Source organism: Mus caroli, chromosome 5 (genome assembly GCF_900094665.2).
Source record: "Mus caroli chromosome 5, CAROLI_EIJ_v1.1, whole genome shotgun sequence".
NCBI classification, from domain to species: Eukaryota; Metazoa; Chordata; class Mammalia; order Rodentia; family Muridae; genus Mus; species Mus caroli.
The window spans coordinates 27,935,277-27,949,414 of NC_034574.1; the positions used below are offsets into that span (position 1 = coordinate 27,935,277).

General features: G+C 47.8%; 1 protein-coding gene across 1 annotated transcript in view; it reads left to right on the plus strand.

Annotated features, from left to right (window-relative positions):
- Positions 1-6,195, plus strand: part of Depdc5 (DEP domain containing 5) — a 128,165-nt gene extending 121,970 nt beyond the window's left edge. Inside the window, exons 41-43 of the mRNA XM_029477345.1 lie at positions 1,519-1,579; positions 5,237-5,319; positions 5,434-6,195. Coding sequence (XP_029333205.1) covers positions 1,519-1,579; positions 5,237-5,319; positions 5,434-5,726 — 437 coding nt within the window. The 3' untranslated portion in view covers positions 5,727-6,195. The remainder of the gene's footprint in view (positions 1-1,518; positions 1,580-5,236; positions 5,320-5,433) is intronic.
- The last annotated feature ends 7,943 nt before the right edge of the window (positions 6,196-14,138 follow it).

Consider the following 14,138-nt stretch of genomic DNA (forward strand, 5'->3'; position numbering starts at 1 on the left):
AGTTCCTCTATTGGAGGCCAGAGATCCTGAGCTGCACAGGACTGAGTGAGGACCATTTATGCAGTCCTGCAATGTGAATGATATGTTCCTCCCAGAAGGTTAGGCCAGGCAGCTCACTGCAGTGCTGTTAATATCTTGAGGGGCTACAGTTACCTCATTGTAACAGGATTGCTCCCAGGCATTGTAGCTGATGGTTTCCCTGCCAGTTCTAACCTGGTCTTCTAAACCATCAACCTCAGTTGGTTACCATGGTTACAGGGGAAAGTCCTAATTTAAAGGAATAAGGACCCAAATCTAAAATTCAATTTTCTAGATTAGGTGCCTCTATTCTTGTTTTCTTTACTTCTTGTAACAATGAGTATACACCTTAAAATCTGGAACAAATGTGGTTGGTATATGTGTGTATATATGTGAATGTGGGTATGTGTTTGTGTATGTGGGTGTGTCTGTGTTTGTATGTATCTTGTGTGTGTTCATATGAGGAGTGGGGGGGGGTGTCTCCCATCTATGTTAAAGAAAGTTCTAATTATGGACAGAGTAACAAAGCTACTCCATCCCTAGTTCTTGGGATGTCTCTATTGTTGTTGCCAGGACCCTCAAAATCTCCATCCATCCATCTCTGCTTCCTGTTGCTATGTGACAGTGCTTGACCTTCCCACCTGCTTTCTGCTTTGGTCCTCAGCAGCTGCCCGTGGAAGAGGGAGGCTGGAGCAATCCCGTTGGTGACAGAGGAGCAAATCCTCCTGCACTGCTCGCCTCCCCTTCTAAGTTGATGACTTCTCAAGAGTTTTTTTTTACTTGCTTCGATTTCTTTACCCATAAAATGGAGCTTTCTTTCTTTAAAGGGAAATGGAAGGTTAGTGGTGTTAGAAACGTGGGTGGGGGGAGCTGTTATTCAAAAGCACCTAATGTACACTTCAGGTTTGTGTTTTAATATACTTTCAGACCAGGTCTCATGGTACACACCTGTAAGTAAGTAGGAGGGTCAGGAATTCAAAGCCATTTGGCCACTTAGAGGTTGAGGCCAGCCTGGGCTGTTTGAGACCCTGTATCAGAAACAAATAATAAAAAAGTACTGGACTCTCCTCAGCTTGAGAATTAAGACATTAGCATAGCTGGGCGTGGTGGTGAACGCCTTTAATCCCAGCACTCGGGAGGCAGAGGCAGGCAAATTTCTGAGTTCGAGGCCAGCCTGGTCTACAAAGTGAGTTCCAGGACAGCCAGGGCTACACAGAGAAACCCTGTCTCGAAAAACCAAAACAAACAAACAAAAAAAAGACATTAGCATAAGCCTCATTGGATTCTGAAGGTTACATTGGCTCCCAAGGACTCCACCTTTCTAGACTGTGGAGGAACTTGGAGAAGTATTATGGGGTACACAGCTGTCATTTCTATAACTAGTGGGGACTAAAGTTCAGATCCACAAGACAGGAATTGTCAAGAGCAATGAAGAGAACAGTGTGAGTCTGTTACAGACCTTGTGATCACAGCTCAGCATTTATTCCTTATTCCTTTCAGGCTTTGAACCAGAGACATATTGGGATCGAATGCACCTTTTCCAGGAAGCCATTGCACACAGGTTTGTCCATTAGCAAGAAGGAACAGTGACCAGCATTCTTCTCCACTAGCAGTTACTAGAGTGAAACCCAGTTCATTCTGTTCTGGAGGAAAAGGATCTGTCCTTGTAGAGCAGTGGTTCTTCCTCTTCCTGATGCTGTGACCCTTCAATACAGTTCCTCCTGTTGTGCTGACCCCCAGCCATAACATTGTTCACAACTGTAATTGCTACTATTATGAATCCTAATGTAAATATCTGATATGCAGGACATCTGACATGTAGCCCCTGTGAAAGGGGCTGACCTCCAAGGGGTTGAGAACCACTGCTCTAGTGACAATCTCACTGCTTACCTCCACTCAGGCACAGAGAGAAATGCTGCCCTGCAGCCTGTGGCCTTGTCTCAGATTCCTTGCTTTGTTCTTTGTAAGTAGCCTACAAAGAACCCAACTGTGCTATGGAGGAGACAGGTGAAAGGAGACATTGTAAACCTTGTCAGTAAACCTTCCCTATGTTTTAGAAAACAATGGATGGGTTTAAAACAATGGGTGAAATTAGGTATTTCTTGGCACAGGACTTGTGCTCCAGGTAAGCCTTTCCTAGGTTGCTCTGATTCACAGCCATCCTCACCAGTGCAGCAGGCCACCTTGCTTCCAAGGATCACTTAGCTGGTGTCCACTTGCTACTTACTCCTGTGGTTAAACAAAGCCTCCTCTCACTGCTTCAGTTACCCTAGGCTTGAAGCACCTTCTTTGTATTGTCCTATTGTCTTAACATCTTCACCCCCACCCTGAGTGTGTCACCCCCCCAACCCTCCCACCATAGACTCACAAGGCTAGGGGTCTCTAACTTCTCTCCCCTAAGCTGGCTTTTTCCTACCTTGCACCTTACCATAAGATCTGAATGGTATGTATGTGTTCAAAGAAGGGTCTGGAATGAGTGCTGTGGTAACTCATTTCCTACTACTGCTAAAGGGATGTAGATCTGAGCAGAGGGGAGGGAGCACAGCAGACACTGGGAAAAGACCTTGCTCTAGGGAGCAGACTTGTCTGACCCACCTCCACCCACACTGCTGAGATGGTAGAGGTCCCATGGCTAGGCTTACAACATAGCCTTCCTTTTCTTGCCCCTCTGGGGTTTGCTGGCCTCAGCTGGTAAATCTGCAAGAAACAGTACTCATTATGATGCCCCAGCTAAAGTACAGCTGGTGCGCCTCTTCTTGACCAGTCTCTACACATTTTGACTAGGTGTCTCCTGGATTTGACCTTCATTTGCCAAATCTGCCTTTTTTCTTCACAGTGTCTTGTTCTCTAATCCTCCTTGATGCAGGTCCTGGGGGTATCTTCTGTAAACTGTTGCCTGTTACTCTTCAGCCTCTTTCCTAATATCCAATTTCCTTACACGTCTTTAAAGCTGTCCCGTGTGTGACTGACTACAGCAGACTCTGCTGTCTATCACCCTTTGCCTAAGCCCGCTTCCTCTGTGCTCGTTAGTGTCTCCCTCTGCCAGGGACTCTCAGGTCCCTCTATTTAGAGTTTCTCTCTCTTTTTTTCTTTCTCTCTCTCTCTCTCTCTCTCCTCCTTACAGGGGATTTCTGTGTCGTTCGGGATGGCTTTGAACTCACAGTCTCCTGTCTCTGGCTCTCAAGTGTTAAGATTACAGGATACTCCAGCATAACATGCTTTAAATTGCACTTTCCTCTTCTTTTAAAAACTGTCGGGTGGGGATTTAAAAAAAAACAAACCTCAATCTAGAGTGCTTTGTAGGCCCTAAGAGGGCAGAAGTTTAATTTCCCCATCCATAGTGCCAGCAAAGTGCCTTTTTCAGAGTAGTTGTTCTGCTCGTAGCTTCTGTGTGCAGAACTGAGGGTGGGCCCAGGGCCTTGTGGGTGCTGGGTAAGCAGTCTCCCACTGGGCTACATCCCTGGTCCTGCCTGTGGCTTTGCATGGAGTGAAATTCCAAGTGGAGATGTGACTCTGAAGATGTGATGGTCTACCCAAAGGTCCATCTCAGAAAAGGCTAGAAAAGCTACCATACCCCACCCCCAGTTCTGTGGTGGCTCCTAGCTCTTCTTCTAAAGACTCTGGATAATTGGAGTAAGTTTAGTACATCTTCTCTGCAGTGGATTGCCTTTGTTGCAATCCTGGGCTGCCCCAAGTGGAGGTTTGTTTGATTTAGTTTGTTTTTTGTTGTTTGTTTGGGGTTTTGGGGAAAAGGGGTCTCACTATGTAACCCTGGCTGGCCTGGTCTTGGTTTTGTAAACTATGCTGGCCTTGAGATCTGCCTGTCTGGGGCTAAAGTGCTGGGGTTGAAGGCATGAACCACAATGCCTGGCTAAATTGGTTTCTTAAAATAATAAACATCTTGGGGCTGGAGAAATGGCCAGCAACTGAGAGTATTTGTGCTCCTCGTAGAGGACTCAGGTTTGGTTCCCAGAACCCACCCTGGGCAGCTCACCACTGCCTGTAACTCCAGCTCCAGAGGATCTAGCACCCCCTTCTGGCCGTACTCATGTGCACATGCAGACAAGCAAAGACACATACATACACACAGTAAAATAAAGGTCTTAGACTGGGTGTGTGGATCGGGTGGTGGATGCTCATCTAGCGTGCAGAAAGCACTACGGGAAACGGCCCAGTGGTGCACACCTGCCACCCAGCACTCCACAGGTAGTGGCAGGAAGGCAGTGTTTTTAGCCTCAGCTGAAGTATGAATTTGAGGCCTGCCTGGGATACCTAACCCTGTCTCAAAAGTAAAAGGGTCTTTCCTGGTGACCTAAAGGAGAAATGAGATAAGCCTCTGGTCCAGCTGATCATGCTAAGTACATCAGTTGGCTTGGTTAGAAAGTAAGAAAGAAATCGAAGTGTCCTGTAGATGCTCTCCATTGAGTTTGCATACTTGATGTGCATGTAGGGGAGACAAGCCTAGAGCTGGCAGCTTGGAGGATATAGCACAGCACTTCCCCAGCCAGCTCAGTCCAGGAAAGAAGACCCATTTTACCTCCTACAACGATGCCTCTATTACGTAAACGCTCAGACATAGAGGGCAGAATCTGGGCACATCTGTTAGCACGTCCTTTACAGCTCTTAGCAGGTGGGGCTAGAATAAATGTGCTTTATGGAAATAGAAAAACCAGGAATAGAACAAGCTATAGATAAGAAGTGGAACAGGACAAGTCACAGATGAGAAATGGTTTCTGCTCCTTTCCCATTTCTAGAGCACAGCAGAGCAAAGAGCCTTGAACTCCTCCTCCCCTTTACGGGAAGAGTTTTGATTAAGTTACTTCATTCCATGTCAGTGAGGGCCTTGACTGAGAACCTTCTCAATGTCAGCATGACAACGGTCAGGTGTGACAGGAAACCTAAGACAGGATGGGGGTTGGTGAGCAGCCTGCCCGGACAGACTCCACAAGAGGCAGAGTGAAGACTAAGTAGGGACCACAGAGGGGAGGACATGTGGGAAGGGAAGGTGCTATGTGGGAGCGGAGGCTGGGTAGACTGCTGCAGTTGCTGCAGGGCAGGCTAAACCATGAGCAGGAGAGCTGTAGCCTGCATGTTCCACACCAGAGAGAGGCCTTTGCACATTCCGGCTCGCCCTTACCTGTTAAGAGTTCAGCTACACACTGCTCCCTGTTTCTCTAGCTAATGAGACCATGTGTCTGTGTGTCTGTCCTTACCATAGGTTTGGATTTGTGCAAGATAAATACTCTGTCTCCGCTTTTAACTTCCCTGCTGAGAATAAGCCACAGTATATCCATGTCACAGGTGAGGCACTGTGGGTGGGTGCACGAGGCCCTGCCCAAGCCTTCAGGGCAGGACCACCAGAGCCTGCTGCAGGTGTTTACCACAGCTCCACTCAGGCATGGTGTCTCCCTTCAGGAACGGTGTTCCTTCAGCTGCCGTACTCGAAACGCAAGTTTTCTGGGCAGCAGCGGCGGCGACGGAACTCTACCAGCTCCACCAACCAAAACATGTTCTGTGAGGAGCGGGTTGGCTACAACTGGGCCTACAACACCATGCTGACCAAGACATGGCGCTCTAGTGCCACAGGGGACGAGAAGTTCGCTGATCGGCTGCTGAAGGACTTCACGGATTTCTGCATCAACCGTGACAACCGACTGGTCACATTCTGGACAAACTGCCTGGAGAAGATGCATGCCAGTGCTCCATGAAGCCAGGCTGCTCCTCTTTAAGAGAGGCTGTGGGTATGCTGGAGCTGGCCTTCCGGTCAGGCTCTGGGCAGCAGGTGTCAGGCTGCTCCTGTCAGTGAGTGGGGCCACTGCTGATACTTGGCCTCTGCACAAGTGTGAGTGAGGAGAAAGATTGGAAGCAGCTGCTGCCGCTACCGCCAACCAGATCTTGCCATCCTGTCCCTGAAGCAGGGGGAGGCACAGATTGTCCGTGGGAGGAAGTCAGTGTCTGGGAGTGGGGTAGGCCGCTTCCATTAGGGTCCTTTTCCTTCACCAGCAGTGGGATATTCAGAACAGAACCTCCTGCTTTCTGCCCAAGAGTGTGTGTGTGTATAAGATAAATCTGTGGCATAATGTACCATTGGCTTACACCAGCTGTACATATGTGTACATATCAGAATCTAATAAAGCCCTCCCTTCCCCTCTCCCTCCCCCAGTGTCTGTTCCCAGCCTTGTTGGTAGCCAGGCCAGTCGGGACACCCCAGGTGGCCAGAGGGCTTCAGGACACACTGGTCTTGAGTCTGGCTCTGAGCTGGCTCGATAGGTTTCTTTTTCAAAGTCCTTGGGCAAGAACAAGGATCCTTCTGGACAGGACTTTGAGCAGACAGTACAGTATAGTAAGAAGCTCTAGGCTTGTCAGAAATGTGCCTCGTTAAGTGGGTGGGCCAGCTCAGGAAAGCAGACATCACGGCATTCCCTACATGTCCAGTGAGCGCTTTTCACTCTGAAGACCAAGAGGAGGACCTGGTAGTCGTGACTACTGCTTCCTCCTGTACTAGAGCTAATCACACACCCCATTGATGGGCCTTCTTTTTTTTTTTTTAAGATTTTATTCATGTATTTGGTATATATGGTGAATACACTGTAGCTGTCTTCAGACACACCAGAATAGGGCATCAAATCTCATTACAGATGGTTCTGAGCCACCATGTGGTTGCTGGGATTTTAACTCAGGACCTCTGGAAGAGCAGTCAGTGCTCTTAACCTCTGGGCCATCTCTCCAGTCCTTTGATGTACCTTCTTACCTTCTTTACCTCTCCTGGGCCCTATGTACAACTCCAGGTCCAGCCCTCCTTGTTTCTCTTCTCTCCAGGAAACCTAACTTGTTTCTGGTTCATCCTACTGCACTCTCCTGGGAAAAATAGGGGTTTGTTGGGTTTTTGTTTTTGTTTTTTAAAAAACCTACTCCAAACAGGTACAGCAGCTTCCTGTAATACCAGTGTTTAGGAGACTGAGGCAGACTGGCCTCCATAGTGTGTACTTAGCAAAGTTGAGCTTTACAATGAGACTATCTCAGAAAGTCTCACTTTGGGGCTGGAAAGATGACTCAGTTAAGAGCATTTGACTGGTCTTACAGAGCACCTGAGTTCAGTGCCAGCACCCATGAGGTCACTCACAGCCATCCATACCTGGAGTTCCAGGGGACCCCACACCCTCTTCTGACCTTCTTTGGCATCAGGCACACATGTGGTACATATACATATATCCACATGTACATACGTGCAAGCAAAGCACGCACATAAAACAAAAATAAATCTTAAAATCAAACAGGCAGCTCCACTCCACTTAGACTTGCCACTTAGAATTCTCTTGACTGCCTGACTCCAAGAACCTTCAGTATGGTGCTGGAGATGCAGATCAGAGCCAGCATAACAGGCACCAGGCTCTGGACTCAATTCACAACACTACAAAAATAAAACCAAGTATTGTCTTGCCTAGTGGGCTGTTCTCACAGCTGCCTTGGGAGTTGTACATTCCCTCGAACCAGCTCAAATCTTCTGCGTACACTGTTCCAAGCTGCACTCATTGGGAACTTCTAATCACAGCTATTAATTCCTGTATGTAAAGGTGTTTTTTAAAGGTGTGTGTGTGTATATGGGTGCATCGTGAGAGAGAGAGAGAGAGCATCAGATCCCCTGGAACTAGAGTCTAGATGATCGTGAGCTACCATGTGGGTGCTGGGTTGGGAACCTGGGTCCTCCCAGAGCTCCAAGTGCTCTTACTGGCTGAGCCACGTCCCCAGCTCCTGTACGTGAAGCTTTTGAGAGAGTAAGCTGTTAACGTGTGAAAGTGTGATCCATGGGAAGTAAGCCTAAAAAAACTTAGCTACACACACACATACTTATTCTTCCCATGAATATTGCCCCTCCTTGTCAGTGGGAGCTGTCTCGAGTAACTGGGGGGTTGAGGCAGGTACAGCTGGACTTTGTGGAGTGTACCTGTAACCGCAGCACTTGAGAAGACTAAAGGAGAGGGAAGAAGGTTGCTGTAAATTTGAGGTCACTCCAGGACACACACAGTAAAACACTGTCCCAAGCAAATAAGCACACACAAAAAGGATGTTTTCATTTGAAAGAGCTTAGCACTGAGAGTAAATCTCTCAAGTTCTCTTTTTTCCCAGATGGGAATGTTCAGGGTTCCATGCCAGCCTCCTCTGATAGTGCTGGTCACAGCAGCTGTTGGCCACGCCAGACCGTGTGATCTCGTGTGGTCCTGTTATCCATCCTATGGAACTATCAATTACCCCTTCACATACAGTTTTTGTCATATTCCAGAGGTAACTTGGAAGACACAGAAAATGACCTGGCAGGAGTTCAACTGATGAATTGGAATACCAGGTCACTTGCCTATCAGCTGTCTTGAGATGCTCCTGTCCTTCAACTCCAGTTCCTGCAGTCTCTAGCATTCCAGATTCCAAGCTCAATAAATAAAGGTGTTTGCCATTGGTGATTTAAGTTCAGCTCCCCAGACCTATATGGTGGAAAGGATCAACTCCAGAAAGTTCTCTGACGGCCACACAGATGTTGTGGTACTCATGTGTTCATATATATACATACATGCACAAATTTAATTGAAATTTTTAAAATAAAATATTAAGATCTGTTAAAGTTCACTAAAGTGGATAGAAAACAGCAGGAGAGAAGCAGAATGCAGGCCAATTTATTGTTCTCTACAGCCACCCACTTTCTGAGCGCTTACTGTGTGCTAGGCTTGACACATGCCAGAGAAGAGATAAAGGGAAGGCCTCTGGAGGTGGAGGCCAGGCCATACAGCTGAGAAGAATCCAGGCTGACTGTTATGTGGGATAACATGACCTGATCATGTGCTGTGCCAATCCTCTTTGCCTTGAACTGCCAAATTCCATGTATTCAGACACAGGCATTCTGTAACAGGGCCATAGCTTCCCACACAGAATCCCTGCTAGAGTAGACAGTGACTGCCCAGCCCCTAGGATCCTGCCAATTTTTCCCCATGGGCCTGCAATTGCTGAATTCAGCCTGCAGGAGCTTCAGGCAGCTCCTAGCCTTAAAACTATAGCCACATGCTTGCCCTAAACATAGCCGAGAGTGCTCTCCAATTCTAGCTTTTGCTTGTCCAAGAGCATGTGCCAAGAGTAGGTCTTACAGCCTTCAGATCTGACCTCCATCTGGTGGCAGCAGAATCATCTGTTTCTGAATTGGCTCACATTTCTTCCAAGAAGAGGATCCCTACCACTGAGCACAGAAAGTGGAGAGGGTCTGTGAGATTCCTTGCAACCCCTTTTTCCTCTGAGCCTTGGGATTCTTTTGTGATCTCACTTGGCTGCAAGAAACCATGGAGACTGAGAGTGCAGACCTCTTCCTTCTCCTGTAACTATGCTGTCTATAGAGTTAACCCTCAACCTTTAGCTCCCCAGAAACCTGTAGCAGTTGCCACTAGAACCTCGATTCTTAGCACTGTGCTTTTGAATTATATCAAATTGCTGATCCAAGTTCAGTTCTCCCATCCAGTATTCCTCAAATGTCTCCAAAGAGACAAAGCAATTATTTTTAAACTCATGGCATCCCAAGAGAAAGATTCTTAACACCTTTTGATGTTCGTCCAATCCTATTGGTTCCTGTTCTATGCTTTACCCCTCCCTGCAGTTAGAAGTGTATGAGGTACTGCCTTCAAAAGGCAATCTCTTTTCAAGGCAAAATGTCCTGTCCCTCTCCAAACTGTGTGTCCTTGGTTCCCAAGTACAGACAAGAGAAACAAAGTAGCAAAAGTCTTGCTACAGGCAAACCAGAAAGATGAAGTGAACCTGGCACAGGAAAGTGAAGCTATAGTCCCAGCTGTTCAGAGGTTGAGGCAGGAGAATGACTTTGAGCCCAAGAATTAAAGGCAAGCATGGGCTACATATCTGGGACCTTGTCGAAAACGGAGTAGGGGAGAAGGAGGAGGAGAAAGAACCAAGTATTTTGATCTGATTTAAAAAAAACAAAACGGCCCACATAGATGGGCCTCCCCCAGTAGAAGAGAAACCTGCTATCCTAGATGTGAAGAGCTGAGTTGTTCCTTAATGGCAGCCCTAACTCCAAGCCTCCATAGTGATCATTCTTTCTAGGTTACTAGGCTAGAGTGACTTTGACCATTGCAGCCACACAGCAAGTTACAGGCAGTGCCAGTGTAGGGACCTGGTGGTGGTCATTGCTCGCACACCAAGGCCTGGCTCTTGTGTTTTCTCACACATTCCTTGTTCTTGAAGTTTATCTCTTCAGAGCTACTGGAGGGCGAAGGACACACCTGGCTCAAACATGTATCCTCCCCTGGAAGCTCACCTCACACAGGAGCTCTTTTATGGTTGGCTGGACTCGTTCATTCAGCCAACACTGGGAACTGGAGGACAGACACAGCAGCAGCTGTGGCACTGTGGGAGAGGGCTGTCTGCACTGGGTAAAGTGCCACAGAAACAGGAGGGGACTGGATTGTGCGTGGGGGAAATGAGACATGGACATTTGGGCAATGTAAGAGTTCTCAAAAAGAAGCTCTCCTAGTATGAAAGGGGGAAGTGAGATTGCTAGAACACTTGCACAGATTAGTGAGCTAAAGACTGAAATCAGAAAAGCTGTGTGTGTTTGGGGGCGTGGGGATGTTCTAGCCTGACTTGTCCAGCCTGCATTTTCGATGACTGATCTCAGGAAAGGGGTTAGTGTTTTTTTTTTTGTTGTTGTTGTTTTGGGTTTTTTTGGTTTTTTTGTTTATTTGGGTTGTTGTTGTTGTTGTTGTTGTTTTCGAGACAGGGTTTCTCTGTATAGCCCTGGCTGTCCCGGAACTCACTTTGTAGACCAGGCTGGCCTTGAACTTAGAAATCTGCCTGCCTCTGCCTCCCAAGTGCTGGGATTAATGGCATGTGCCACCACCGCCTGGCCCTCGGGATTAGTGTTTTCAAATTCCAGGGCACCACCTGGAATGACAAGTGAACCACTGTGTGGGAGCCCTGGACCAACCTGTTTCTGGGGTTACACTAGACAGGGCTTCACTCATCTTTCAAGCTTTGCTGTTGCTAGCCTCAAATTTGGTCCTGATTGAACAATCTCAGCCACACTCTGGGGCAGGAACCAGGACAGGCAAGAAATCATCTTCTTTCCTGGCCCTCCCCTTTTTCTTTAGGCCAGAAACCCTGCTCCCAGACTCAGTGTTCTATTTCCTCATGGTATGATCCTGTGCCAGCCTTCCCTCCACTCACCCCATCCATCTGATCTGCATCTGTTTCCATGGTAACAAAATGGGAATAATCAAATATTCACTATATCACTCAAGGAGAATTGGTTTGAGGACCTAGGAGACAAGGGCTCTGAGAATTGAGCCATTACACAGGCTGTTATTTTATTTTCTTATTGAATCAGGGTCCTTCACGCCCAGGATAGCTTCAAACCCATAATCTTCTTGCTATGCCTCCAGAGTGCTGAAATTCCAGGCATGTGGCTCCACACCCTGCTCAAAACACTGCTGTTCTCCCTAAAGTTCCTGCCAGCTAGCTACCTGTGCAATCCTGAGCAGTCTGTTCACCATGCGATGCATTAAATCTAGGGCTGGGATGCTGCCTCTCTGGACTCTATCAAGGGTCATAGCAAGGACCCTTGCAGTTAGCTTTGCGTAGCTGTCTGGGTGGTGCAGAGTGCTTGCAATTTTTTTTTATCATGTTGAGGTTTGAACCCAGGGCCTTGCACATGGTTAAGCAAGCACCTTGCCACTGAGTTACATCCCTGGCCCAAGCCGGCTGCTGTGCGTATGCCTTCCTTGGAAGCCAAATGCTCCATTTTTAATGTGCCAGGCAAGGGCATAAAGAACTCCATCACCAACCAGTCTGAAGCTTGGGAAAGGACAAGAGAAAAAGAGAAAGAAAAAGAACAGCCAGAGCTGCCTGTGTATCGACCCCCAGACAAGGGCATGCCCAAAGTCCTGTTAGAACCAGAGGACAATACTCGGGAGCTGGCTGGGCGGTAGGACCCTTACTTCTCCTAGGAGAAACTGAGTCTCCAGCCAATGACAAGTATTGAGGTAATAATGCCTGAGGAAATTAAGCTCACACGGCAGAAAAGAGCAATCTTCAGCCTCGGGATTCTCCTTCCTAGAGAGGATGAGAGACAGGCAAAGGAGGGCGGAAAGCCCTGAGGGAGCTCTCATGGCCAGCAGCCTCCTAGGGAGAAGGGGAAGACAAGGCTAGCTGGTCATGGCGCTGTGGTCAGGGCAAAGCCGCCAGTCTCTCCTATCCTTGGGTACCACACAGACTGCTGTGAGTGTGTGGTGCTGAAGGGACAGGGGTGCTCCTGCAGGGCTTGACGCACAGGGTGCGTCTCACCTCAAAGCAGAAGTGAAAGAGGAACCATTCTTAGGAGACAAGAGGCAAGCCTGTTCACCCCTCAATATCTGCTGCAGGAACCAGGAGAGCAGCATCCACTGGGAGCCAGCCTGGTAAGATGACAGGGAGAAGCCAGCTTGGTGGCTGAGGACTGGGTGTGTGCATCCCTCCATACATATTTGGGGCTCTATAAGCCTTCATCCTTTTGAAACACCCCAATAACTAAATGCCAAAATCAGTGTGTTTTATGATTGAGACTCTTGAGAGGCCTGACTCAGTACAAGCCCCTGTCTCCAAGCAGAATCAAAGCCAACCTCTCTGTAGAGAGGGATCTATGTATTGTTTATTAGTTCACTCACTGTCCACACGTTTGCTGGCCATCTCTCATCAATACATGCATCTTAACAGCTTTCTGTGGTACACAGAGAGAAGAATCCATGAGGTGTTGTTCTTGATTCCCAGCATAACAGAGGAGCATTCACAGTGTCTAGTCATTGATATCTTCACGTGAAAGAGAACGGTAGTCTCAAATTCTTCCCAGCAGTTGCCCCGTCCTTAAATTTCAGAAGGAAAGTTGGTGTGCAAACACTAAGTCAGAAGAGGACCTGGATGAGATTCTGCTGGCATCTTGGGCTACTGATGCCCCTAAGAACCCTTTGGGTATGTGTTCTGTCCTGCAAGAATCCTGGCATGACTGTGCACAGGTTTTCCACTGCCAAAGGAGCCTCTCCTATTGGCTGTTTCTCTCCTGGGACCTTGGCAGACCCAATCCAGGCAGCTTTCTGGGAGCCCTGGTAGTGGTGACTGACCCTATGGCTGACCACTAGTGTCTGGGAGGGCACCTAGTGTCACCCAACCTCCCATAGCCCTCTGCAACATCAAGGAGACACCAGAACTCATTGGTGGCTCCCAGGCAGAAATGCATTTCTGTGAACATCCCAGGGAGACAAAGTCTGATCTCTACTCTATAGAGGAGTTGAAGGGATTGAAAGTGAACAACAGCCCAATACTGTAAAGGCTGTGAGTAAGAGGAATTTCAGAGCCAATGGGCTCTGCTCAGTCCTGAGTTCATTGCTGCTCAAGCAAGGCACCAACGGGATCTTCAGGTGGGCAGGCACCCTCTGTGCTGATCTAGGCGTTCCCAGCTGAAGTCTGAAATGTACACACAGTACTGAAAGTGGGCTGTGGCTCCCACAGAAAAGGCCACTAAATGGATAGGAGCACTTAGCAGTCTTAAGATTTTTTTTTTTCTGACAAGGCAAAAGGGGGAAGATTGGTAGAAAATGAACACCAACTTTAAGGTGTATGTATATGTACAGTGTACATGTATACAACCATCTACACAGCATTTTGTAGATACAGGAGGAGAGAAGGACCTTAGACAACAACAAAATACACAGTAATTATTTTTTATTATAGTTGTGAATTATAACTGGGGAAAGTGTCCCGAAGGCCGAACAGGTTGTGAGGTTGGATGAGTCCTCAAGCTACGCTGGGGCTGAGGACTGTCTTCTGAACATTTTCGTGGAAACCTGGTGGCTGGCAGAGTTGGAGAAGAGCAGAGATGCTGGAAGCAGAAAAGTTCTGGCAGCCTTTTGAGGCAGAAAGCTTAGTGCTTAGTTAGAGGAAGGGGTGAGGGCAGGAGGAGGAGGAAGAGAGACGCAGGACCATCAAGTGACACACAGTTGCAAGAGAAGGAAGGTGAATGGACTCAGGCAAGCCTCCCCTGGCCTCTTCAATAGGAATGTATTCGCACTCCTTGCTAGGCTACTGGAAGGTTCTGTTGGGTA